The 27,879-nt window shown below is 33.0% G+C and overlaps 1 protein-coding gene across 2 annotated transcripts; it reads right to left on the minus strand.

Annotated features, from left to right (window-relative positions):
* Window positions 1–455: 455 nt before the first annotated feature.
* On the minus strand, window positions 456–27,782 carry ND-75 (NADH dehydrogenase (ubiquinone) 75 kDa subunit). Of its 2 annotated transcripts, none has more exons than XM_074175871.1 (10): window positions 27,645–27,782; window positions 27,183–27,495; window positions 26,383–26,685; window positions 25,438–25,705; window positions 19,526–19,671; window positions 19,015–19,295; window positions 5,529–5,801; window positions 5,332–5,473; window positions 4,953–5,263; window positions 456–818 (listed from the first exon to the last, which is right to left on the minus strand). In XM_074175871.1, the coding sequence occupies exons 2-10, from the start codon at window positions 27,487–27,489 to the stop codon at window positions 663–665; spliced, it is 2,187 nt and encodes a 728-aa protein (XP_074031972.1). In that variant the 5' UTR covers window positions 27,490–27,495; window positions 27,645–27,782; the 3' UTR covers window positions 456–662. The 2 variants fall into 2 exon arrangements, with proteins under 2 accessions (XP_074031972.1, XP_074031973.1); XM_074175872.1 differs by having other exon boundaries at window positions 27,556–27,694.
* Between the last annotated feature and the right edge of the window lie 97 nt (window positions 27,783–27,879).

Below are 27,879 nucleotides of genomic sequence, written 5' to 3' on the forward strand. Positions count from 1 at the left end.
AATACGAGCGAACACGTAGCTCGCCAGTTAGTCGTTGCCGATACTTCAAGATATAACATTCGTCTTTGCAGTCAAGGCATCTACCACTGATGATGTCAGCTGCAATAGCAGATGAAACAATTGATACTTCAGGTTCCATTCGATCACGTCCTACCAGCCCGGATTATATTCTTTCCAAATGGAAATGTATTCAAAAAAATACTCAGATAGGTTTATTGTTGAATTTATTCCATTTGGCTGTAACACTAGGAAAAGGAAATGACCAATGAAAATTAACAGCACAATGAATATTTTACTCACATGGTTTGTATAAGTGAAAACAAATACTTCATATTCAAAACGAATTGTTTAAAAAAAAATTGTACAGGAATAAATTGAAAAAAAATCCATCGAATAGAGTACCTAAAAGTGACCGACTAAAATAGTGGCTAAGGAATTAGTTATCAATAAACAAATCATCACCACGAATATATTTACACAAATTAGATTTATTGGACTTAGTCGAATAAATTCAAAACATAAAATGCTGGCGTTCTTCTGTCAAGGTATTTCACTGGAAATGCATCTACGACGGGTGTTTTTGAAGACTAAAAAGTTGTTCATTACTTGGCGTGACAGTATTTGCTAATAATACATTGGGCTTAATTCAACTATCTAATACACTAATCAGCATATTTTGACTGTTTCTGTTTTAAAACGGCTTGGACACATTTTGCCATTGTTGGGGAGGCCCTACTGATGGAGTCCGTCATGTAGTAATCTTTCAATTCTTTTATCTTCACATCTATGGGCTCATTCTGGAGCTGGGATCCTGTTTTCTGAAAATAAAAATGAGTGAAAAATAAAATATGGAATATATTTTTAGAGTTAACTGAAAAATCTGTGATTGTCGCATTTGGACAAAAAATATAAGGAATTCACGACAATGTATGAAGGCGAGATCAAACAATACCGGGCTAAACCTCGTGAAGCAAAATTGTAACAGACTAGAAAAACATCAATATTTTGAAATTATAGTTTTCTCTTAGTCCGAAGTTGACATTTCAAATTTATATTTAGAATTTTGAATGAAACTGGATTTGAGATAAACCAAGATGTTTGAGATGTTCAATTTATTCTGTATGAAAATTTCACTAAAGTTAAAATAGTTATTGAATAAACTAATGTAGTTTCTTAAAACCAAAATTTTACTGCAATGAACGTTTTCCAGTTAAAAGTCAAAATTTAATAAAGTTTCAAAGTTGGAATTCAATAAAATTCAGTGTTTAAAGTCTGAATTCAATTAAATGATTATAAAATTCCGACTTGATATCGAAATATTGGTAAATTCTGACTTTAAACACGGAATTTTGTTAATTACTGTGTTTAAACAATACTCTGTCCATTCAAGTAACGGAGTCCTCCAAAACATTATCATGCAAAGTGCACATGATTACCCAGACAAGGCTGCTTGTACAGAGTTGCACTAAATAACGACCGAAATTTTTATTTTTTTTAATATGCGGCTGGGTATAGGAAAATTTTTCTGGTAGGGACACAAATTAGCAGTTTCTTCAGCCGTATCAGTACTTGACATTGTTAAAATTTTAAACTTTAAAATACCGTATATGTACACACCACAGGCGTTGAAACGTAACTGACCACTCTGGCACTGTATCAATGAATTCTGCCAGCTGTTATCGAGCAATTACCTGCCGGGAAGATGCTGAATTAGTTCAAAAAGATCTCGAAGCCTTTTCCATGTGGTGCAGAAATAATTTGTCAGAGGTAAACATTGATAAGTGTCGAATCATTACGTTCCAATATTATTTGAATATACATTGAATAATATAGCTCTTAAAAGAGAAACATTCATTCGCGATCTGGGAGCTAAATTTGATAGCGAAATTAATTTTAATTCACAAGTATCAGAAATTGTGGCAAAAAGCCTCAAAAAGCAGGGTTTTGTGTTGAGAAATTCTACAGATTTTTCAATTAAAACAAAAAAAAAATTTTATTGTACTTTCGTAAGATCCATTCGTGAATATTGTTTGGTTATATGGTACCCATTGTAAATATTGATTTGATTGAGAATGTTCAAAAGAAATTCTTAAGGAATTGTGCTTTTCACTTTGGTATTCAACGAAATTAATATGAGTACAGTCAACTCTTAACCAAGTTAAATATAAAATCATTGGAAGATAGGAGAATTTCTATGAATTTGATTTTCCTCTTCAAATTAATAAATAGTGAAATAAACTGCCCAAAACTACGAGATACGAGAAATCCTGACATTTTTCATATACATTTTTCCCATATCAATTATGCTTTGAACAGTCCGATTCCTCGTATTCTGAAGCTGGGAAATCAATATTATAATAACTTAGATATGTTTAATATATCACTTCAGGAATTTAAAAATCAATTGAAAAGGCTATAGTGTTTTCGAAGCTTTTCTTTACCTTACGATTTTCTTCGTAAGTACCAGATTTATTAGATCTTTTTTCTTGTAAGTATCAGAATTGTTTCATCTTTTAGTAATGTAGTCACTAGACATAAGGAATTATTAATATTTTGTATTTCACACTTCGCTAAATGTATTGTAAATTGTAATGTACACATCAGATATGAGCATTCAAAAATACTTTGTAGTTCCTCACACTTTGTTAAATATGTCTTATAAATTGGCTTTGCCGTTGAATAAATAAATAAATTTGATTGGCCAGCGTAAAGAAACTTTTTTATTTGGCCCATTAGATGCAAATGTGCGTGGTAATCATGGTGATCGGAATTTCGGAGAACTTGTGCCTTTTCAAGCTTTGTGTGATTATGATGAAATATCGATTTTTCTTCCAAAATTTGATTTTGATCATCATCAACGTATAAATCAAAAAACTTGTTATTGTTAAATTTTGAAGTTGACAAGAGTATTGATTTGTAGGGTATCTCTAAGAATTACATATTAGAATTTAGCATAAAATCAAACAAGGGATAAAAATTAGGCAGGTCATTTCAGACGGAGTGAACCGTCTGAGTATCCTGAGTATCAACTAGTCATAATCTGCAGTTGATTCAATAGGATGTACACTGCGCCACCTGCAGACAAAGCTAGGAAACAGCTTCACAAACACATATTCCGGAACGGTAGTCAGAATAATAAATATATTCCGGAGAGGTGCATATGAATGCCCAAGTTCAGGTGGAAAACACCTTACCCCTTGCCTCTCATGTGGACCTACGACTTTGTAGGTCTGAAATGACCTGCCAGTTACTGACGAGGGGTAAGTACACAGTAGTCGTCTAAATTAATTTCTGCTTTTTATATATATGAAGTTACTTGCAACGAATCTTCCAAATGAAAGACATCGCACAGGTGCCTAATGGTTTTACTTCAGCTTTCTGCGTGTCATTAGCTGGGTTAGTAAGCTCATTTTAATGGTAGATTGTAGAAATTAAACTAACTTGCTGTACGATGCCAGCTATTATTTACAACGAATCAATCTATATAAAAACGCACAGGTATTTGTACACATTTAATGCAGATACACACAATTATCTGACTAGAAATAGATCCCGTATCGCTATTCCCAATAATAGATTAACCTCTACTAATAAAAAACTTATTGGTATCAGGTTATTCAACTCTCTACCAGAATTTATTAAAGAAGCTCCAATAACTATGTTTAGAGCAAAACTGAAAACTCACTTGCAATGCTCTGCCTATTATGACATCTCTGAATTTACATTTCCTCAATGTTAGTTAATAACCAGTGTATAATATTATTGAACCCATGGAAATGAATTTTATAAACTTTATAAATTTTGAAATTTGGAATTCAAATATCAGTGTTGTGAAAATTTTATATTGATTACTGTGAAATCTAATATCTATATTTTGATCTATAATTTAAACAATATTTCTCGTTCGATTGATGACTTATTTATTTTGTAGAAATTCATGTTGAATATAAAATAAAGAAAATACTTTTGTCTAGTTTCTACTGTGTTTATTTATTCGTTACGACCGGTTTTGACTTATTTTCAAGTAACTACCACAAATTGTCAGGTTGCGTCTTAAATAGTGTGGACAGGTATCTGCTCTAGGTACCTGACCTAACACGTTACCAATATTACAGTATGTCACGATTACCAACTATTGGATGAATCCTTAAATTCCTAAATTCAAAAGGGGCGAGCTGCGTAGATCTAGTTGGTCGTTGAGCGTTATGAACTTGGGGTCCTTGTACAATTTATTCATTTATAACGCTTCCAATAAATTCTTCTTACATGTAACAAAGGAAGGGAGATGAATTTATTGGAAGCGTTGGAAATAAAATAAATTGTACAAGGACCCCAAGTTCATAACAATCAACGACCAACTAGATCTATGCAGCTCGCCCCTTTTGAATTTAGGAATTTTAGGATCCATCCAATAGTTGGTAATCGTGACATATTGTAATATTGGTAACGTGTTAGCGTGTACCTAGAGCAGATACCTGCCCACACTATTTAAGACGCAACTTGACAATTTGTGGTAGTTACTTGAAAATAAGCCAAAACCGGTCGTAACGAATTAATAAACACAGTAGAAACTAGACAAAAGTATTTTCTTTATTCTATATTAAATAATATTTATTAAGATTTAGGATTAGTTGACTTGCCAAAACACAATGTCCTGTAATACTGACATATAAAGTACAATACAATACAATACAATTATACAAACCATTTATTCACTTGAATCGTTGGAGACAAAATGAAAAACTTTGTAGATCAATTCTCCAAACTTTCCATATAGAAATTTTGTCACTTTGAGATAATAATACCGTTAAATTGTGTTCTCTAGTTTGCAGTTTCGCACTAGTAAAGTAGTGAAACGAAATTGTGTTTTCATTATACTGAGTGCCATTTATCAAAGACCTCATGAGAAAAAAGTAAGAATCTGCTCAACCCCTATGTAAGTAACATCTTACCTTTGCTAACAGTTCAGCCTGTTTAAAGTAATTTGCATCCTCAGCAGATCCATACCGCGTCAAATGAGGCGCAACTTCTTCTAGCCTATCGCGAATTTCGTTCAATTTATCGTACGGTAGTTTAGCTCCGACTATTTCGGATAGAGCTCTGATAATTTTCCAATCCTCCCTTGCTCTACCAGGAGGCGATACGGCGACTAATGTCTGTTGAGCTCTTCCTTCAGTGTTGACGTATGTACCCTGTTTTTCGGTGTAGGCGGCTCCAGGAAGGATTGCATCTGCAATGGCAGCTCCTTGATCTCCATGATGACCTTGAATATAGAAAAAAAATTAGCACTAGTGTGATAAAAACTCTGTGTGAGCCAAGAAATATTATCACCTTGATAAATCACAAAACAGTCTTTAGGCAAATCCGATTTTTCAATTGCCCCATCATCAGCACCTAACAGGAACAGAACCTTCAGGTTTCCCTCCCTAATTTTATCAACACCTGGAGTATAACCAATGTCCAAAGCTGCCACCTAGAACATCGATTCCTTTTGAAAATTTACAGGACCAGAGAAGTTCGTATCTCACCTGGCTTGCAATCTTGTGTAATATATTCAAGACCTTCCAGTTTTTGTCCTCTGGTACCGTAGCAGAAGCTAAAGATTGCACCGCCGATAGTATTGCAGCACCATCAGGTCTCTCTAAACTTTCTGAACCGACTATTATCAGAGGCTTCTTGGCAGCTTTCAATTTTTTACTGAATTCATGCCGACCACTCAAGATCTGTTGGAGTATTTTGGGATCGTCTCCTAAATGCTCGTGGGCATATGTCAAATCAATTTTAGGGCCGATAGATGCGACCTAAACAAAAAAATTGTTTGAACATAAGTAAAGAAAGTAAAATACGAATAGAATTCACAGGATCAAAAATATATACAAGAGAGAAATCTGGCAGAGTGTGGTATTGTGCCATGTTTTATAAACGGATACTTTCTTGTCAAAAGACAAATATTTTAGGGAGTTCATAATAACAGGAATTACATGTGAAGGCGATGGCATCACCCTTTAGAAAGACGCTATCTATGGGATCGGTAGAGAACTCAATCCTCGAATGTCAAAGATAAACGAGGCTTCCCAAGGAGGTCAGCTGCACAGCCAATTTTCGACATCGACCGCCGACAATGTCGAAGCTTGGCTTTGTGATTTTGTCCCCCCTCCACTACTCCATTCCAAAGACTATATCAATGCAGATGGAATGAAAAATAGCAACAGAAAAAAAAAATAAGGAGTATACACGCAGTTTCTGACTTGACGACAATTTCTATTTTGTCTCATTCAAAGTAGTCCCCCTCAGATATAATACACATTTTTTCCAATCCTCAAAGCAGTTCTGATATGAACTTTTTGGAATGTCCTTGAGCTATCTCAGAGATTTGGTTTTTATTTCCCCAGTCGTGGCAAAACGCCGTCCTTTCATTGGATTCTTCAATCTTGAAAACAGGAAAAAGTCGCAGGGGGCCAATTCTGGTGAATACATGAGACTTGCATTGTTGTGAGGCGAAGCCCCGTCTTGTTGAGAATATATTATTTTTCTGCGCTCCATTAGTAGCAATTCATCCACAAGGGGTTCAATATTTTACGTTAAAACTTCTAAATAACTCTGAGATGTGATAGTTGAGGATTTTGTTGTGCCCAAGTATAAGAATTGTAACGGTTGAAAATGTCGGCACTGTTCACATAAGCTTTGTCTATCCAAATACAATTTAATGAAAAATCTCGCACTTGGTTACAACTTTCCACAAACCACTGGCAAAAAGCCATGCGGCATTCAAAATCTCCTGGTTTGAGTTGATGAACTCTTCTGGTCCTGTGTGGCTAAAATTTATGTTTTTTCAAAATCCTCCTAACGTTAGTTCAAAACGGCTATTTCTTCCAACTTCTCTATTTGATTCATATAATTTTGGCCTTTTCTTTTCAAATTGACCACATCAATTAGGTTGTGTCGCAATCTTGCAAAAATGTCTCTAAAAGGTTGTCTCCTTTCTGGATACCTCTGGTGATACAAATTGTTTGCTGCTTCTGCATTTTCTTGGCTCTCTATAAAACAGACTATCATATACCATTTTTCATAATTCTCATTTTTCATTGCAAATTTGTTTGAAAATTGAACAAAAACCAGCGTCTTTACTGCTTAAATCAAAATTTTACAGCTTCCAGTAAAGATTTGCATTCTGTTTTATCGCCGCATCGTCTAAAGCCTATTATCAAAGTGTGCGTTTCAAAGTCGACATGAAAAATCCTAAAAGTTCTGTATTTCAAAAATGATTCCAGCAAAAATTCAAGAGTGCTACATTTTTTATAATAATAAAGTATAAGCAATAAAAAATAAGCAATTATAATTAGTTATAGAAACCAAAAGAAAAGAATCGGTTGTAAACAACACATAATTAGTTTATCAAATATAAGTTAAAATAATTTTCTTACATTTAGGAATATAAAAAATTATTGTTATAAGGATATTAAAGTAAATATAAATAAATAAATGAATATGCATATATAAACGCACATAAATACCACACACATATATATATATATATATATATATATATATATATATATATATATATATATATATATATATATATATAAAATCTAGAAAGGTTAATGCAGTCAAGCTGCTGGAAAATAATTCCATGAAAATCAAAAAATAAATAGATAAGTACTCTTTGATCATTCCCATATTGATTTCAATTTAAGAGCCACCGGTATACAGCTGTTTCAGCCTATTGGGCATCGTCAGTACCGGGCAGGCGGTCCTCGATTGAAGACAAAATGAGAAAAAACCAAGAAAGTACTTGATAAAAATAGCTGCGTAAACGCAAGCGAAACATAAGTGGAACCACCTATTGGTGTGACACCCAAGTCAACTTGCCAAGTTTTTATGTCAGTGTTGGTGGTTTGACCAATCAACCGACAACTGCGGTAGCAGAAATTTGGGAAGCTAACCTGAAATGCCATCGGAAAACGAATCCACATGTTTCTAGAAACATGTTTCTATGTGTAGAAACATGTGTAGAAACATGTTTGTGTAGAAACATGTTTCTAGAAACATGTGGATTCGTTTTCCGATGGCATTTCAGGTTAGCTTCCCAAATTTCTGCTACCGCAGTTGTCGGTTGATTGGTCAAACCACCAACACTGACATAAAAACTTGGCAAGTTGACTTGGGTGTCACACCAATAGGTGGTTCCACTTATGTTTCGCTTGCGTTTACGCAGCTATTTTTATCAAGTACTATCTTGGTTTTTTCTCATTTTGTCTTCAATCGAGGACCGCCTGCCCGGTACTGACGATGCCCAATAGGCTGAAACAGCTGTATACCGGTGGCTCTTAAATTGAAATCAATATGGGAATGATCAAAGAGTTCTTATCTATTTATATATATATATATATATATATATATATATATATATATATATATATATATATATATATATATTTATATACATCCTAGATGAACATTAACAGGATGACATTAACAGGTGAATAAGGCAGTAAATAAATAAAATATATGAGTAAATAAGGACACTGTTCTCAAAATTGCAGGAGCTATTAAAAATCAACATAAGCAATGATTGAACAGGAATAATTTTATATCAGAATTCCATCTATGTCTTTATGAAAGTACTCTTGAACACTATAAAAAGCCTGATCGATGAGAACTTACTTTACAGACTTCCTGAACTGATAAGGTGATTGGATATCTTTAAAACTTGTCGGTAGATGGTCATATATTTTAGCTGCATTATAGATCAGGGGTCTCCAAACTTTGAAGCCTTCTTAATGATTTTTTCAGTTTGTTCCAAGGGCCAATTTCTGCCCTTAACTATATTTCTAAACTAGGATAGTCGCAAAGTGCGTGACCTAAGCAAACTTATGCTTTTTTTGCATTTCAATTATTATTGTGTATTGTGACACTTAACGACATCTAGTGGCGAGTAGTGGTACTATGTACTATCTTTTTCAGCTACCCGCTAGGTGGCATTAGGCGTAATTAAATATTTGGAATTACCGCGTTGGTTTGAGAAAGTTCTGGTTCTAGCTAGTGTATTCCGATCACCTCGAGATGGCAATAATAATTGCATATAAAAAGGCTAGCGGCGCAACTGCGAGTTAGTCTGCGTAGAAAAGGCTAAAGAAGCGAAACTGTCTATTGTGAAATAAAGTTAACAGACGTCAATAAAAGTATTTTGATTTGACTTATTGTTTTTATGTGTGACTTGCTAGTATGGAAAAGAAGCAAAAAATCGACAGTGAATGCAGAACTTTACAAGAAAAATGGAACTTTCAGTATTTTGTGATTGAGTCCAGTAATAAGGCAATATGTTTAATTTGTAATGAAACCATAGCTGTTCTCAAAGACTATAACATTAAACGATACTACGAATCGAAACATCTTCAAAGTTACTCTAAGTATACAAGAAGTTTATGGAAGGAAAAATTTGAAGTTTGAAACGCGGACTCAAATCTCAGCAATCTTTGTTTACCAAAGCGAATACTGAACAAGAGTCTGCAACTCGCGCCAGCTTTCGTGTGGCTCTTGAAATCGGAAAACGTGGCAAACCATTCACCGATGGAGAAATGATAAAAGAATGCTGGATTGCAGTAGCCGATGAAATATGCCCCGAAAAGGTAAATTTATTTAAAAGTGTCAGTTTGTCGGCAAACACCGTGGCTCGGAGGGTGCAAGACATCGCAACTGTCTGACAAAAATGGACATCATGAGTGGTTTTCTCTAGCATTGGATGAGTCAACGGATGTGTCAGATACTGCTCAGGTGTTGATTTTTATTCGCAGAGTAGATAAAAGCTATGAAGTGTATGAAGAACTTCTTGATATTGATAGTATTCACGGCACGACAACTGGGGCAGATATTTTTAAGGGAGTTGAAAATGCCATTAATAAAAAGAACATTCGATGGAGAAATTTGAAATTGATGGAGGCAAAAATATGTATGGTAAAAATAAATGAGTGGTTGCACTTGTGTCAAAGGCTGTAGAAAATGATGGTGGTTCAAAACCATTAGTCTTACATTGTATCATTCATCAACAGTCCTTGTGCGGAAAATGTTTGGATATGTCTGAAGTTCTAAAACCAGTCATGTCAGTTGTTAACTTCATCAGATCCACTGGGCTGAATAAACGACAATTCCGCGAGTTTATTCAACAGATTGGAGAAAATGATTTACCATATCCATACTGCCGTACGCTGGCTTAGTTGCGAAAAAGTCCTTAAGGGCTTTTTTGAACTTCGAGCAGAGATCGAAATTTTTTTAAATGAGAAGCAGCGCCTTTTTGCCGATTTAGAAAATAGTGAATGGATGTGGAAGTTAGCCTTCTATGTCGATTTGACAAATCATATGAACGAACTGAATTTGAGATTGCAAGGAGAAAATCAGCTTCTCCCTGATTTATACACCAATATCAAATCCTTCAGGCAGAAAATAATACTATTTCAATCGCAATTACGTAAAAAATGATTCACACATTTTGAAACATGTGAAATATTCAGCCACACTACAGAGACTGAATTTCCCGTCAATTTTGCAATCGAAACTTTGAGTGCTTTGAAGATAAATTTTGATACTCGTTTTTGAGATTTTGATGTCATTGCGAATGAAATTGAGCTTTTTCAAAATCTTTTTGATTCTGACATTGAAACCCCAGCTCCGGAAGTCCAAATGGAAATTATTGATTTACGGTGCAGTGATATGCTTAAGAACAAATATCAAAATTCATCTTTGTTGGAATTTTATAAGAGTCTTTCACTGGAACAATTTGATAATTTGCATAAATTTGCTCGTGGGTTGTTTTCTGTTTTTGGTACTACTTACTTGTGTGAGAAAACGTTTTCCAAGATGAAGTACACAATGTTTACAGATCTCAATTAACCGGTGAGCATCTTGAATCTCTTTTGATAATTGGTACAAGTAAAATTGATCCACAACTACAAAGTATTGTCAGTGGAAAATCACAATTACATAAAGCTCATTAGTTACATAGTCATCTTCATTTTCATCAGGTTGGAAATTTTTCCCTTATCCTTTCAACTGAGATTCATCAAGAGGACGAATGGTTCGACATTGGTGGCGACATAAAGGTTCAATGACCTCTATGCCGCTCTGGCCTTGTGTACCCCTTCCTGACTGGGGTATTTGAAGAACAAACTGTTCATTTTAACAGACGTCGTGGGCCTTCATTCAACCGAACGACGGGGAAGTTCATTAGTGTTTTTGTTTTACTGTGATTCATTTCAATTATTTGTTAGTAATTAATATGCTTAAACTTAGATACTTAAGTTAAGTTTTCTTTGTCATCATTTCTGTCGTTAAGTTTTACCTTGCAAGTAAATAAAACCGAGTAATTATAATTATCAATATGTGTTTTTTTTTTCAACTTATCACATCAATTGTAACAGCAATAGTAACAACAATTAGGTAATCATTGGCTGTCGCGGGCCAGATTGATGACAGTAAATCATTGGCTGTCGCCCTGTTATAGATCAATGAGTTTTTAATCAAATTTGATGATGGAATAGGCAGTCTTAATTTGTCGTTTTGGCGAGTGAAACCAACAACAATGTCGTAAGATGATTTCTTCTTATCTACTAGGCACACAGTTTTGAGTATAAATAAAGAAGAAAGTGTTAGTAATTTTTTAGAGTAGAGTAGAGTAGAGTTTATTCTCTTGTGTGACAAATTAAAAAAATTGTATACAGTCATCAAAAAAATAGTAAAAGGAAAATTTTGTACTTGCAGAAACAAATTTTAAGCTATTTAAAATATAAAATAAAGTTATATATATGTGTATATATATATATATATATATATATATTATATATATATATATATATATATATATATATATATATATATATCCAACTATCAATAGAGCTTCCGTACATTTACAATTTTCTATCAATCGGGCGTCCGGTTTCAATGAGGCGTCCATATATGGACGCCGAATTGTTTCACCATGCCAGGCAGTTCAGAGGTTCCCTATCTTCCATCTGACAAAATTTCAGATGGGCGCCTATTTATCAATTTCATTGTCAAAATTATATGTATTGGCGTATATTCTAGTTGAGTCTTTTTTATTTTGGTGGCGCTCGGGAGGTACGCGTATACTTGTGCCGTATATTTTTCATACATGTGAGCGATTATGAGGCGTCCATATAACTGACAACAATGCAATAGTTTTTGCGAGAGGGAAGTCTCAATGATTTGTTAGAAATATCGTTGATTTGGTATGTTTGTAGGTCGGCGCCGGTTTCATACACAGGGTGACAATTTGAAAACTTACAAGGTCTATCTCTGAGCAACCAAATAAAATATAAGAAATCGCTGAAAACAACTTTCATAATACAAAGGGAGAAACAAATGATGTGATGACTAACTTGTTTTTTCTCTCACACCCTTGCCCCCAGCCACCACAACTTCATATTTTTGAAAGGCAACCACCTACTTGTGATACATAATCTGAAAGCTCTTAAGATATGCTCTTCAATGGTACTCTTCAAAGCTACATTCGATGCAGTAAGTTTTGGTTCATCAAATAAAAGAATTCATTCAGAATAAATTTTATTTTCTATTATTAATTTAGTAAATTTTCAAAAACATGATTTTTACCATCGTAGCATTAATATTAAGACTTGAATATTTTACGCCTCTTCTATTTTTTTTTTATTCGTCTCGATAATAGATAGGGATAGATAGGGAAGGAGAGTGGCACCTTGTTTTAGAGGTCTTTCGAATACCTTTACTACTCTGTCAACAGAAAATTTTTGTGACGATTAGTTTTCGAGATAATTTGAAGTTTTAAAGGTATTTGCATTGAGTTCAACTCTTTTTAAAATAAATCAAATTGTTTTTAAGGTGCAAGTTACGTTCAGAAGTCTCATAAAAAAAATAAATTTTTGCTTTTTATGACAACCTGCTAATACGTGTCCATTTGATGTCGAATTATTTGTTTATTACGAGGAGATTTCTCCGGGGGATGGGGTTGGTTACCACCATTACATTTTAGGTAAATTGAGTGGCACCTACTTATGAAGGTTGAATTGCCTCTTCAAGAAGTTGTTAATAAGAATCACCGGTTGAATTTCCATCAATGAAAAATGAACCTATAATATGATTGCCTAATATTCCGACCCAGATATTCAACTTTTGGGGATGTTGGGTATGTATTTCTGCGTATTGTCTTGGGTTTTCATCCGACCAATAACGGCAATTGTAACGGTTCACGCAACCATTTGAATAAAATGAGCTTTCGTCCGAATAACAGATGTTATAAAGCAGTTCGGGATTTTGCATTAATATTTCACTCATGCCCTCACAAAACTCCTGTCTTCGGTCAAAATCATCCTCATTGAGTTCACGAACAAGTTTAATTTTGTAAGGATGGTATTTGTGGTTTTTAAGGATTCTCCATGCGATCATATGGCTTATTCCTGCCATTGCGGATAAACCTCTGGTACTTAACCTGGGATTGGCGATGACTTGACCAAACACTACAATCGCATTATCGTCATTCACTACCCTTCTCTGAACATCACTTTTTTCATTTAAAACCGAACCTGTCTCCCTGAATTTTGTGACCAAATCCAGAACGTGATTTCTGCTTAGGTGTTTACCAGGTTTTTGCTCGTTAAATAAAATTGATGTTTTATTAGCATTTTGGTCGTTGCCAAAAAATGAAGCAATAACTGAAACCCTTTCGGCAGTAGTGAAAGAAATGTTTAAACAAATAACAATACACGACCCGTTTCAACAAAACAATCGAACGTTGTTATTTAACAAAAAATTGATAAGAAGAACTGCTTAAAATTTTTTTTATTTAGGCATACAAGTTACCGAGTGGTCTGTCTAATGTATTATCAACATGGCAATTTTAACTTCAAATTATCTCGAAAACTAATCGTTACAAAAATTTTCTTTTAACAGAGTTGTGAAGGTATTCGAAAGACCTTTAAAACAAGGTGCCACTCGACCTACTTTCCCCATCTAAATAAAGGTCGTCGGACGCACCTCTCTGAGGGGGTGCGTACTACAAAAAATCTGATTAGTCTGAAAGGTGTCCCCCTTCAATTAGAAATCGACGTGTCCGAGCTTTTTTGAAAATCTTACTTTTTATATTCAAAAACGGCTCCGTTAGGTTTTCGTTGTTACACACTGTATATAGAAGAAAATGTAAATGGCGAAATGTATGATCACATGCTAGAAAGATCTATCGAACCTCGGATAGTTCATGAATTAGAGAATCACAGAGACATACACGGCAATTTATCTTTGAAAGAAAATGTATTACATTTTCAACAGAATGGGGAACCTTATTATTTTGTAGTTCCAGTTATTCAATGGTTAGATAATAATTATGCTGATCAATGTATTGGAAGAAGAGATTCTACTGAATGGCCTCTCACATCCCTGGACCTATCTCCTCTAGATTTTTTCCTCTGGGCCACTTACTTAAAATAGGTTGTTTTAAAGACGACGCAATCTGATTCAATAAAGCCACTGAAGGAAAGAATAATCCAAGAATGCTGAGCTATTTTCAGAGAAACATTTGCCAATGTTTCGGAATGACTTTCGGAAATGAAAATTGCGAAAGTTATAAACAATTTAGTGAAAAATAAAAAATGGGTCCAGTTTTTTGGAAATATCTCAAAAACTAATTGGAATTTTCAAAATCGAAAAAAAAAAATTCGAAATGAGGAAGAAATTTCCTATCGAAAAGTCCTGACTACCGGAACTGTAGGACCAATATTTATAATTTTCCCGGAGCTCTGAAATAGAGCTCTAAATCGGGTGTTTAGCCGCGTGTAGGCCGTGCGTGTTTAGGTTAATTTTACAAAAAAAAATTTATAGCATATAAAATATATAAATTGAGGAATGAAAAAATTCAGTCATATACTCAAAAGATAAATTAACAGTAATCTGTCGGTAAAAAATTTTTAATGCAATTATTAGATTTATTATGCTATTGTTAATTAACAATTTTTTATCACTCGATTATCATTATTGCAAGTGTGATATTTTTCAAACTAAAAGTGTGGAATTTTTTTCCTTCCATAGAGTTATGATTATAACGGTTAGGAATTGATTTACTTCCAAAATATTGAAAAATTATTATTTTTCAGTTATTTATTAACCATTTACTGCATTTTTGAATTAAAAAGTTTATTAAATAATCGAAGAACAATTTTTTTTTGATTATTATTATTAGTATATTTTTTTTTCAAATCAGAAGCTACATAAAAATATTTTTTTCATCACCTATTGTTTAAAAATTTGTTATAAACAAATGCGTTTATAACATATTTGAATTTATTTTGGATCCTAATCTTTAATAAAAATTATGATTAAAAAAAAATAGCGTTTCTTGAAGAATTGTGTGCAATGCAAAAAACCGCATTTGTTAATTTACAATTTTTTTACCACTAATTGTCAATATTTCAAAAAAAAATTTGTAAAAAATTAGAATAATTCGAATGAATAATTTTATAAAAAAAATCAAACTTCAGCTGAATATATTCTTTTATTAATGGAGAAAAAATGAGTCTAGCGATTTTTCATTGTATCTCCATTAGTTTAATGAATATAATAATTTAAATGATGAAAAAATAGATTGATTATAGAGCGCCAAAATTTATAAAATTCGATAAAAAATTAAAAAAATTAAAAAAAAATACAGGGTTGTTTTTCATTCATTAATTGCAACAAGAACAAAAATGAAATGAAAAAATTCATTTGTTTATTACAAATTGTTTATTTATAAAACAATGAAAAATTTTAAAAATTTTAATTTTTTTTTGTTCCAAATAATTGAAAACATTTAAAAACATTTAAAAAAAAATTGTCAACTAGTGGTGAAAATAAAAATATTAACAATAGCGTAATAAATCGAATAATTGCAATAAACATTTTCACCGACAGATTATTGTTAATTTAGCATTTGAGTATCTGCCTGAATTCTTTCATTCCTTGATTTATAAATTTTATATGCCAAATTTTTTTTTTTGTAAAAACGGCCCAAACAGGCACGGCTCACGCGCGGCCAGACAGCCGATTTCGAGCTCATTTTCAGGGCTTCGGGAAAATTATATATATTGGTCCTACAGTTCCGGGAGTTGAAACTTTTTTATAGGAAATTTCTTCCTATTTTCGAATTTTCGATTTTGAAAATCTCAATTAGTTTTAGAAATATTTTCAAAAAATTAAATCCATTCTTTATTATTCTCCAAATTGTTTATAAATTTTGCTATTTTCATTTTCGGAAGTCGTCCGTTTTCAAAAACTTTCTAGACGCTATTCCGAATCGAATGACACCTCAACCATAATTTTCGGAGACTGCTGAAGAAAGTTCGGAAAAAAGCACTTCTTGATCAGATTAGTCAAGTTCAAACATAGCTTAACAATCTTTCAACAGCTACAGATTGGGGATGAGAAAAAACAGAGACTCTGTTTTTGCCCATGAAAACACCATAATCATTGGCAGGTTTAGAATTACTGAAACTAGTTCATTGTAGTTGCATAGTAGGTATCTAACTGCAGTAAAACTTAAAGCAGTAGAAAAACAGTGATGAGTGCATCCGATGTTGTTGGGATGATGACAATTTCAACTTCGAGTACGGCATGATTGTTGATCAACAAAATACTAACCATCCAGTATATCGAAAACTGATTCAGGCATTCTACGTATCAAACTCAGATACTAACTCTGACGGTTAAGAATGCGTTAATAATAAATTGTTTTGGTAATAAATGATAAAATTAATTATGAAAAATGTTTCTGTCAATTTGTAGAGAAATGTCAATTATGATTTTCAAAATAGAAAACATTCTCCGAATAATCATTTGAACATTCGAGATATATAAAAAAACGTTCATAAACAATTAAAAATCGTATTTTTTTCTGAATATCATATTATGAAGATAAAAATTTTTTGAATTCCCATACGGTCATACACAATTTATAAACAAATTGCGCTAAAACAGTTTGTTCAACTTACCGAATGTCTTTATTTGATACAGAAACAGGATATAATGATAAATATATAGAAAAATTAAAACAATATGTTATGTTACTAAAAAAAATCATAATGAACAAAATATAATGTTTTTGAACTTTTATAATGTGATCTTGTGGAGCACATTGATAAAAAGAGATTCACGTTCATTACAAGACCAAACACGACTATGATACGATATTTCATCATGGAATCCTAGTGCCTATCTTCCGGCTCCATCATCAGATCAGCTCCAGAGTACCTACCATATTGTCATCAAAATCACATAAAACTGCCAATTTTCATAACGCTACGATCTTTAAAAGATGGTTAAATTAGTTTTCTTAGATTTGACTACATAGTTACATACATACATACAGGTCGACCTAATAAAAGCGTATTAAAAACGAAAAACTCTAGAAAAAATTAAAAAATATTTAGGTCAGTCCTTAAAGAAATATTGAAAAATGCATGACTCGAAAAATCGTATACCATACACGGAAATGAATCTTGACAGGTCTTGATGCCTTCTAGATGGCTATCCTGTGTAGTGTGTATCAGCCAAATGGAATAAATATGACACTGAGTAAATATGACTGTGCTCAACAAAACACTCAGGCACGTCCAATTTTCAACAACCAAATTTTTCAATGCTCAATAACTCAGTTAACGGGAACAACAACTCGACCACGAACTCGGGCTTTGCAACCGTTACCACATCGCCTCTGATAATGTATACCGCAGTAGTAGACGAAACGTCAGGCATAAAAACCTGCAAACCACGCAAACGCTGAAAACAGATTTTACACTGTCATCTACGGCCGTGAATATTTACATTCTTTGGTAATTCATATTATTTATCCTATCGTCTGTCATTTTGGCGTCTTCAACTAGTTTGAATACTTTGAATTCTTGCTGTTTTCTAATGGAAATATACAATGAACTTTTTGTAATTAAAGTTGAACTTTCAATAATCACACCATGCATGTGTCGGTTTCACTTCTCCTATCATTATATTCGGCTCGCTTAAATATCATACAGTGTTAAAATGGAAATATGCCAACCAAGACAAAAATTATCGAATGATATTGAAAATTTCGTTATGGAATAAACTTTTCATGATCAGTCAATATCACTTGGTACCTATGTAAAAATGAAATACATACCGGCTACCTGAAATCCATACGCAATTTGTCGTTGGCACAACGCTTGTTGAAAAACAGATGTGAAGAAATTAAAACCCACTTGCTGCCTACATTTAATGCGGTAAATATTGGCAACGTTGTAAGGATTCCCAATAATCTATTTCATGTATGAAAATATACTTATTGGACTCCCTATTATCAATCAGATGTCTGATGATGGTGTATACTGAGGAGTTCTTATGAATGTTTGACGGACGGACGCTCTACTATCGAATCAATAGTGAACTCAATTTTTTTATGGTGGTAAAAATGTCATGCCAGCCTACAGAAATCAGTTTTCTAGTACTTACCATGAAATATATTCGGTAAATTCTTCAAATTATGATGGACGCCCTATCAGCGCATTCAATGTATGGATGCCATATTGATATCGGGATGTATATATATATATATATATATATATATATATATATATATATATATACCACTTTCATTTGTAACTAAGGTTACTGCAGTTTCGTCCTATAAGGACATTTTCAAACTTATACATTAAACTTAGTTTAATATATAAGTTTTAATATAATTAAACTTAGTTTAATGTATAAGTTTGAAAAATTTCCTTATGGAACGAAACTGCAGTAACGTTAGTTACAAATAAAAGTGGTAAAAAACATAGAAAGTTTCTATTCTTTTTTCTTCATTATGATTTCCTACCACGTAGTAACGGCTACATCCATCAATTTATTAAAGAAATCGTTAATCGAATGTACGTAGCCCGAGAAATTTGAACATTTTCACTTTCATTTATGAACATACCCCGTATAATGTGATCGATAAAAATTCTACCTATCTGCAGTTCTTACCTCAAGCTCATTGTGAACCCAGCCCTTCCTGAGTCTCGAATTCAACAGGGGGGCTTCAAATCTGGGATTCGTTCCGACCAAGAGCACCAAATCAGCTTCTTCAGCCCCGGCAATTTTGTTGTTCAACAAGTAGCTGGATCTGAGATCCGTTCCTGAACCATCTAACGGAAAAGTGTGCTCAGTACAGAGGGCTTCAGATCCCAGTCTATTGAGAAGGTCTTTCACAGCCACGAGCACCTCAGCATCGGCAAATCCTCCAGCAACAGCCCCAATTTTGTCGCCTACAAAAATTGATAATGTTAAGATCTGGTGAAAAGTATATGATAAAAAAAAATGTAATAACGATTCATTTTCCCAAGAAACATTAAATGTATATAGCAGGAAAAAAACAATTATTCAAAAACTAACTATAATAATCTTAATGAAAGATAAAAGTAATCATGCTGAAGAATGTGTGCTTTCATTTTATATGAAGATTGTACTAAGTAATAGAAGTCAGTTTGAAACTAACCTGCATTTTTGACAACTTTGGCAACTGTCAAAAGTGCATTTTCCCAGTCAACAGGTTTCAATTCTCCGTTATTATTTCTAATCATTGGGGTTACCAACCTTTGGCGTTTCAGTCCATCATAGGCAAACCTAGATTTATCTGCCAACCTACAAATTCATTTCCAGGATTAATTTAAACGAAAATTCTCAACTCAACTCAATAACTCAGAGCACCGAATAAAAAGATCGAGGTTATAGACAAGCCGTAGAAGAATTCATGAAGAGACCACAGATTCATCATTCGGGTTTCTAATAATTCAAAGTAGTTTAGGTACACGATAATTTACCTGTTTTGAAAGTGGGTATCTATCAGCTACAGGCAGTACATTTTAGATGAAAAGTTCTAGGCTAATATAGTGAAAACATTTTTTTTTTTTGATAAAATTTGATTTCATTATCAAATGTAGTTGCTTTCGAGGGCGATACAACAGTTATAGTAGTCATAAAATTTTTAATACCATTTTTATAGTACGATTTGTCTTTAGCCTCAAAATAGGCCTCAGTTTCGACGACTACCTCTTCATCGGCATACTCCTGAGGTCTGGGAACAGGAAAAACTCGCTGGAGCCGAATATGGAGAATATGATAGATAGATATAGATAGATAGATAGATATATTTTCACCACATTACATATATAAATACATTTATGGCATGTCAATATATTAATAGATACAGTATAAAGTACACAATGAATAAAATTATACAATAAAACATATGATATTTTGAAAGTGTTACAAACATAATCAAGTGAGGCATAAATAAATAGCGTAAATAGAATGGAATATTTCAGAGAAGTGATGTGTTGAGTGCATGACTCAGTTGCTTTGTTGTGACGAGAAACTCGTCTGTGGAATAAAAGCAGTGTTCAAGAATATATTTTTTTGTGCTTTTTTTGAACTGATCAAAAGATAGTGATTTTATTCTCTCCGGCAAGCAGTTATATAGATTGATATTCAGAGAATTATGTTGAGATTTGGTTAATCTATACCTTGGAGTTTTTAATAACTTAGCATACCTAGTATTATGGTCATGTATATCTGACTGGGTTTGTAACTGGTTGATATTTCTGTGTATTTCTAATAAGGCATTGTAGATATATAATGAAGGTAAAGGCATGATGCCAAACTTTATAAAGTGTGGGTGACAGTGTTCTCTATATCCAACTCCAGCTAAAATTCTTACTGCTTTTTTTTGTTGTCGAAAGATGGTTATTGCACGAGTGGCATTTCCCCATAAAATTATTCCATAGTTTATCTGCGAATGAAACAGAGAGACATATGTCATTCTCAGAGTATCAGGTTGAATTGTTTTTTTTAATTGCCTCAAGAGAAATAGAGCACTTGCTAATTTGTTACAGAGCTGTTCTATGTGATTCGACCATGTGAGTTTGTCATCAATAACAATTCCGAGTAGCTTGACAGTATTTCCCATTTGTAAGTTCATATTAGAGGAGAAGGTTATTTTTTGGGATTTGCTTGCGTTCAACTTGAGTTTGTTTGCAGTAAACCAATTTTCAGCACGTTTTTCAATGTTATAAGAAGAAGAAGTGAGTTCCATAAGGTTTTTACCGGTACTTATCAAAGTAGTGTCGTTGGCGAATAGAACACTTTTATTGGGTAATAGGAAGTTGCACAGGTCATTTATATAAATTACAAATAAGAATGGCCCAAGCACTGACCCCTGTGGGACATCATGTTTTATAGTTAGAAAGTCCGAGTTTTTTTGGTTAACAGTAACACATTGTTTTCTATTTTCTAAATATGAACTGAATAACTTCAATGCCACCCCCTCTAATACCGTAATATTTGAGTTTCAAAATGGGTATCTCATGAGAGACACAGTCAAAGGCCTTCGACAAGTCACATAGTGTAATATCCGTGAGTACACCTTGTTCCAGACCCTCAACTATGCCTTCCAATATATTAAGAATTGCAAGAGTTGTAGAGCGATTTTGTCGAAACCCATACTGTGCATTATTCAAAAATTGTTTTTTTTCAAAATATTTCACTAGTCTATTTTTCAGATATGAAAGCAATTCGAAACCCAATTCATGCAATTTTGCCACCGATTTCATTAATTTGTGATACTTTGCATTGTCTTGATGAAGCAGCACTTTATTTTTTTTTCCAAATGAGACCGTTATTCGAGATTTCGTCCTTCAATGGCTCCAATAACGCTATGTAAGAGTCGCTGTTGCGTCTTTGCGCACTTTGGAGTCGGTTTACTATATTCAGTCCACTCAGATGACGATCGTTTTGATTCTGGTGTGAAATGATGGAGCCACGTTACATACATTGTCACATATCGAAGCATAAATTCGAGTTTTTTATATTGGAAGACCTTCAAACACTGCTCAGAATTATCAATTCGTTGTTGTTTTTGGTCAAACGTGAGCTCGTGCTGCACCCACTTTGAACAGAGCTTCAGCATAGCCAAATATTCATGCAAGATATGTCCAATACGTTTCATTGATATCTTTAGAGTCTCAGCTATTTCGATCAATTCACTTTGCAGTCATACAAAATTATTTTGTGGACTTACTCAAAGTTTTTGTTGTAAAGAGCCTATAAGTAAGTAATAATAATAATAATAATAATATATTTATTTCAAATAGGCATCCTAATATACAAAAACATTTTAAAATTGGACAGACAAAGTCACAGTCCAACTTCATAACACTAAAATATGTATGCTCGGAATTATCCAAGAATTCAATAAATAGAAGTAATGTAAATTACAAGTACTAGAATATGTTACTATAATATCAATGTTTATTATTGAAACTATATATCTTATAGCAAAACATCAAAATCGATTTTCAATTAACACAAACGCCACTCGACAAAGAAACTACTTTAATTTGTCCATTCCAAAATATTCCCTCATTAAAGATTCTTTCATTTATAATGGGTTGAAAATGTTCAATCACCTACCATCAAATCTGAAATTTGCATGCAATAACGTAAACTTCAGAGAAGTTTTGAAGGATTTTTTTTGTGAGAGAGTCTATTATAATTTATCAGAGTACTATCAAGATACTTTTTGATTCGACTTGTGGCTGACTCGTTTTACGTAATTAATATTGAAAACTTTCCAAATAAACTCTTATTGGCTATATTCGTGCAAGTGATGTATTGTGCTATGTAAATAATAAATGTTTTTATTTTTGTTTTTTTTTGTTCTTTGTACATATGTTCAATAACTATCCAAAATTTTATTCAACAACTACCTGCCAATGTATATTATTTTATAGTGTATAGTTTTCGAAAACATTACTCGATTAATTATAACTTGACAAGTAGCGATAGCTAATATGTATGAATTTGTTTCTCGAATTATTTTAACAAAACTTTGTCAATAAGATGTTAATCTTCAGACAATAAAGCATATTTTTATTAGTGTTCGACCGAAAGTTCGGTTTCGGTTGAGCTTCGGCAAAAAAAAACAGGTTTTGGTTTAGTTTCGGTGGCAAACCTGCTGAAACTACGAACGAAACCGAAACTGCATTCGTGAGTTCCCGCGCTGTGATCGGTCATGTTCGGCGCGTTGAACTTCATACAAGTGAAGAAGACATTTTACCGAGTCCACATGCCCAATCATAATAATAATAATAATAATATACTTTATTTCAAAAAATGCAGACTAATACAGCTGAAGCAGTAATGAAGACATAGAATGAAAAGGCGTCACAGTGAAAAACATTAAACATTTGTATATATAAAATATAAAAAAAATTAAATAATAAAGTAGATATGAAATATGTTGCAAAAATATTCATAAACATATATTGAAGACATATAGAGTTGCCTATCAGGTGGGAAAATTACAATTAAAATATTCACCAGTATTATATGGTTCATTTTCTATAATAATTTTTTTAATTTCTTTCTTGAATTTGCTGATGCCATTGATTGATTTTATTCGATCTGGCAGTTTATTGAAAAATTTTATACATATGTAGTGAGGACTACTTTCTGTTATAGAGAGTCTGTGTAATGGATACATGATATTTCTCGTTCTTGTTTCATGCCCGTGTGAAATATTATAGGTTAAAAAGGTATCTTTATTTTTGAAAAAATATATTAAGCATTCATATATATATGCCAAAAATTGTCATTATATTATTCTTCCGAAAACACCCTCTACATGATGCTATGTAGGCCATGTTTAACATAACCCGTAAGGTTCTTTTTTGTATTACAAAAATTTTTTGAACATCATGACTACATCCCCAAAACAAAATTCCGTACTTTGCCACCGATTCGAAGCTGGAATGATATATTATTTTCATTGAGTTTGGGTGGAGATATTTATTGAGAGATCTTATAGCATAAAGCACCCTATTGAGTTTCATACATAGATCTTCTATATGTTCTGACCAGGTCAGAAATTCATTGATATATAAACCAAGAAACTTTGATTTTGATGTTATTTCTCTCTCTTTTGTAGCTATTTTGATTGTCGGTGGACATTCCAACTGCAACTGTCTTGAGCGAAACAATACTGTGTGGGTTTTTGATTCGTTAAGAATTAATTTGTTGCTATCAAACCATTCTTTTGTTTTTTTAAAGAGATTTTCAGTATTTTCTATGATTTTTGGGAAATTTTCACCGCCAATCAATATATTTGTATCATCAGCATAGCTTGTTATGAACTGATCATTTCTGGTATTCATTGAGCATAAGTCATTGGTAAAGATTATAAATAGAATCGGTCCGAGAATGCTACCTTGCGGTATTCCAATATTTGATTGAAGTATCTGTGATTTATAAATCATTCCCTCACTTTTAATGGAAACTCTCTGATTTCGACCATTCAGGTATGAACTAGCCCATTTCAAAGCGTTTCCTCTAATTCCATACTTCTCTAATTTATACATCAGAAGAGATCTGTCCAAACAGTCATATGCTTTAGAAAGATCTAAAAACATTCCTAAAGATAAATATTTTTTTTCAATGAAATTCAATACATGTTGAGTGAATTGGAAGATGGCTGACATTGTAGATCTACCTTGGATGTAACCATGTTGATTCTTACTGAAAATGTTACATTTATTACAGAAATCTATCAGTTGTTCAGAAAATGCTAATTCAAACAATTTTGAGAAACTAGGAGGTTGACTTATTGGCCTATAATTTTCCATGAGTTCTATATCACCGTTTTTATATATAGGTGTAACTAAAGACACCTTCAGCATGACTCGTGACTTTGTGATTTACTTTGTTTATTACATTAATATTAAGTACCTATTTGTGATATTAGGTAACAACTTAAGTGAATAATGTTATGTTCAATATATTTTAAAACCATCAATAATATTCAAAAGAAGGATCTATACCTACTCAAATAAACACCTCACCAATTTTAAGTATTTTCAAGGTGCAATTAATATTTTTTCTTTAATAAGGGTTTGTTATGTTAATTATCAATGAGTGAAAATGTAGAAGACTGCATAACGTTGTGATTCAAAGATAAAAAAACAAAGACCAACATTCAGTTACTTTACTCAAAATGTTCTATCCCACAAACTAATAGTACGACAGCTTAGAAATTTGTGCACGTGTCTTCTGAAGGTTAGAGTTAACTAAAAATCATATGGATTTAATAATAGTAGCGCTATCTGTGTGTGAGCCTACAAACACTTCAGCCAATCTAGTATTTCACCAATTACAGTGGCACAAAAAAATGGTACAAGAGGTAAAGAGCTCCTAATTAAATTATTCTTTGAAATGAAATTCAAAATCGAAAGATCATTTTTCAAGTTGCTGGTATTTCAATATGTTTCAAACATTTCAATAGGAGCTAATGTATTAATGTCAATCCTTGTATGTAAGAGAAAACAAGGAACATCCTTGTCCAAAAAAGGAACTTACCACTCTTCATTAATCTCTTCATTTACCCTGGGCATGATCCTCATGACCTCTCCAGTTCTGGTGGAAACAACTATATTAGATCCTACAGCATCCAAAACATCGATCGAATCAATTTTCCTGATCTCCCAGGGTCTAGCAGTGAAACTGTATGGTTTGCTAGTGAGTGCACCAACGGGACACAGGTCTATTACATTTCCTGATAATTCTGACATGAACATTTTTTCGATATATGTACCTACTTGCATGTCATTTCCTCTTCCAGTTGTACCTGAAGATATAATCAATAGGTCACCAATCAGGAAAACCCATTGGCTGGAGAGTAAGAAGGAAAAATGATATGTTATACCTGTCCATACCACAAACTAAGTATGACAATTACAAACAGATTTTATGTTAATCAAACTAATCATATTATTTGAAAAAGTTGTGGCAAACTGAATGAGAATCTCAAAGGTTATAACTTACTTTGTGAAACCAGATGAACATCAGTCTACTGAACAAGCTATTATCATCCCCAGAAATATTACATGCTTATCTATGTAGCAATTATAAAAATACTTGAACATCAACCTTAAATAACTTTCTAAAACTAAATATTTAATAACTGTGAACAACTTTCAAAAAATAAACTAAAAAGAAAGAAAAATAGTAGACCATGAGTTTTTGCCAATTCTCAAAATAAAAAATATTTGACCCTATTTTTAAATTACTGCAAGGTCAAGGAAACAATTGATCATAATATTCTTTTTCAAGTACTAAATAATATTTATATAAGGGGCGACTCAATAACTCATATAGTGGTCCTTTACGAGTAACCATGACAGTTCCGCAAGGTATCGTACTGGGACCTATACTATCATTAACTAAACTACCATATGTACTTTTTTGTATCAAAGTGCTTAATAACCCAATATTATTATTATTAAATTAGTAACTGAGCATTACCTAGGTCATCTACTCCTGCAACTTCCGAAGCGAACCTGATACACCTGGTACAGTGGATACACCTAGTCATGATGGTCTTGATAAGTGGTCCAATATCTTTATCTTCAACTGCCCTCTTTCCAGAAAACTCATTGTCAGTAAACCTGGATCTATCTGAACCAAAAGCCATACTTTGGTCCTGTAAATCGCATTCACCCCCTTGATCACAAATAGGGCAATCCAACGGATGGTTCACCAAGAGAAATTCCATAACACCCTCTCTAGCTCGACGAGTCATTTCAGAATCAGTTTTTATACGCCAACCTTTTGAAGAAGTCATCATTATTATTTTGTGAAAGAGCAAGTTTTTATTTCGATCTCAAGTCCTTGAAAACATCAACACATTGATGTTATGATAATATCGTAACATCAATATTGTTTAGGCCATCTACATTAACTAGGTGTACTATATTTCACTAACATTGTTAGCATTAGTTCACCTGCACCCAATTTACAGTAAATGTTGCCTATGAATGTCATCAAACTAGGCTAAAAGAATACACAATCCTTTGCATTTCATACAAAGTTATTTTTTACAGTGTATTCCAAAAAACTGGAAATGGTAACTCTTCAAGTTCACCTAAGCACTATTCTAATTGAAAAATATAGATTGTTTATTTTGTTACTAACATCATCAATGTTTTCGGGCACTGATATATTTCTTTTTTTTCGATACTAGTAGTACATCAGTACTTCTGAATTGATGTTGACTTTTCTAATATCGATCATCCCTACTTTTGATTCACAGGATTTATACATACCTTTCATGACAGGCATAGCACAAGCTGCAACAGGTTTGGGAGACTTTTCGACTTCGACGAGACACATTCTGCAGTTTCCAGCAACTGCTAAACGCTCGTGATAACAGAATCGTGGGATTTCGATTCCAATCATGGCAGCAGCTTGTAAAACTGTGGTTCCAGGTTCAACATATACTGGCTTGTCATCAATGAAAACTTCAACTTTTTCAGGTTTTTTAACTTCTCCACTTTGCGCTCTTGTGATTACGAATAGATGGTTGGGGTTTAGTTTGGCCCCGTTTAGGACCTTGGTGAATGAACGTAACATATTCAGCTGAAAACAGAGGTGGTTATAAAGTTGAATTACATAATAACCAAAGAAATCAGATATAACCTATGAGAATGTGGATTTAGAAAATTTAATGAACAAAAATATAATATTGAAATTTGAAAAAATCATATATCAATGTATCGAACTAGCACCTTTTTTTATAACAAATATATTAGGGTTTACAAGACTGACATGGTAATATTAGGGAATATCTTTTTCACTCTTCCCAAATTTGACACTTGAACTGACAGTTTGACAACAGTGACAGTAGATGACAAAATATAAAATTAAATGATCAGTGGCGGAGAGGTTGAAAATTTTATAAGTGCAGTAAGTGATTCGAAAGATTTCTACATGCAAATGATACTTAAAGGCCAGAGAATTTTC

The sequence above is a fragment of the Leptinotarsa decemlineata genome, unplaced genomic scaffold, assembly GCF_025532065.1.
Source record: "Leptinotarsa decemlineata unplaced genomic scaffold, Ldec_3_MD MMD2_tig00001393_RagTag_RagTag, whole genome shotgun sequence".
In the NCBI taxonomy this organism is placed as follows: domain Eukaryota; kingdom Metazoa; phylum Arthropoda; class Insecta; order Coleoptera; family Chrysomelidae; genus Leptinotarsa; species Leptinotarsa decemlineata.

Bases quoted from the DNA above. Each gene is read 5' to 3' on its own strand.
- ND-75 (XM_074175871.1), bottom strand. From the start codon at position 27,489: ATGTTACGTTCATTCACCAAGGTCCTAAACGGGGCCAAACTAAACCCC. The intron at 5,474-5,528 runs GTGAGATACGAA...TCGATGTTCTAG, and splicing joins TACACAAGATTGCAAGCCAG to GTGGCAGCTTTGGACATTGG. The intron at 5,264-5,331 runs GTGATAATATTT...TCTATATTCAAG, and splicing joins CTGTTTTGTGATTTATCAAG to GTCATCATGGAGATCAAGGA.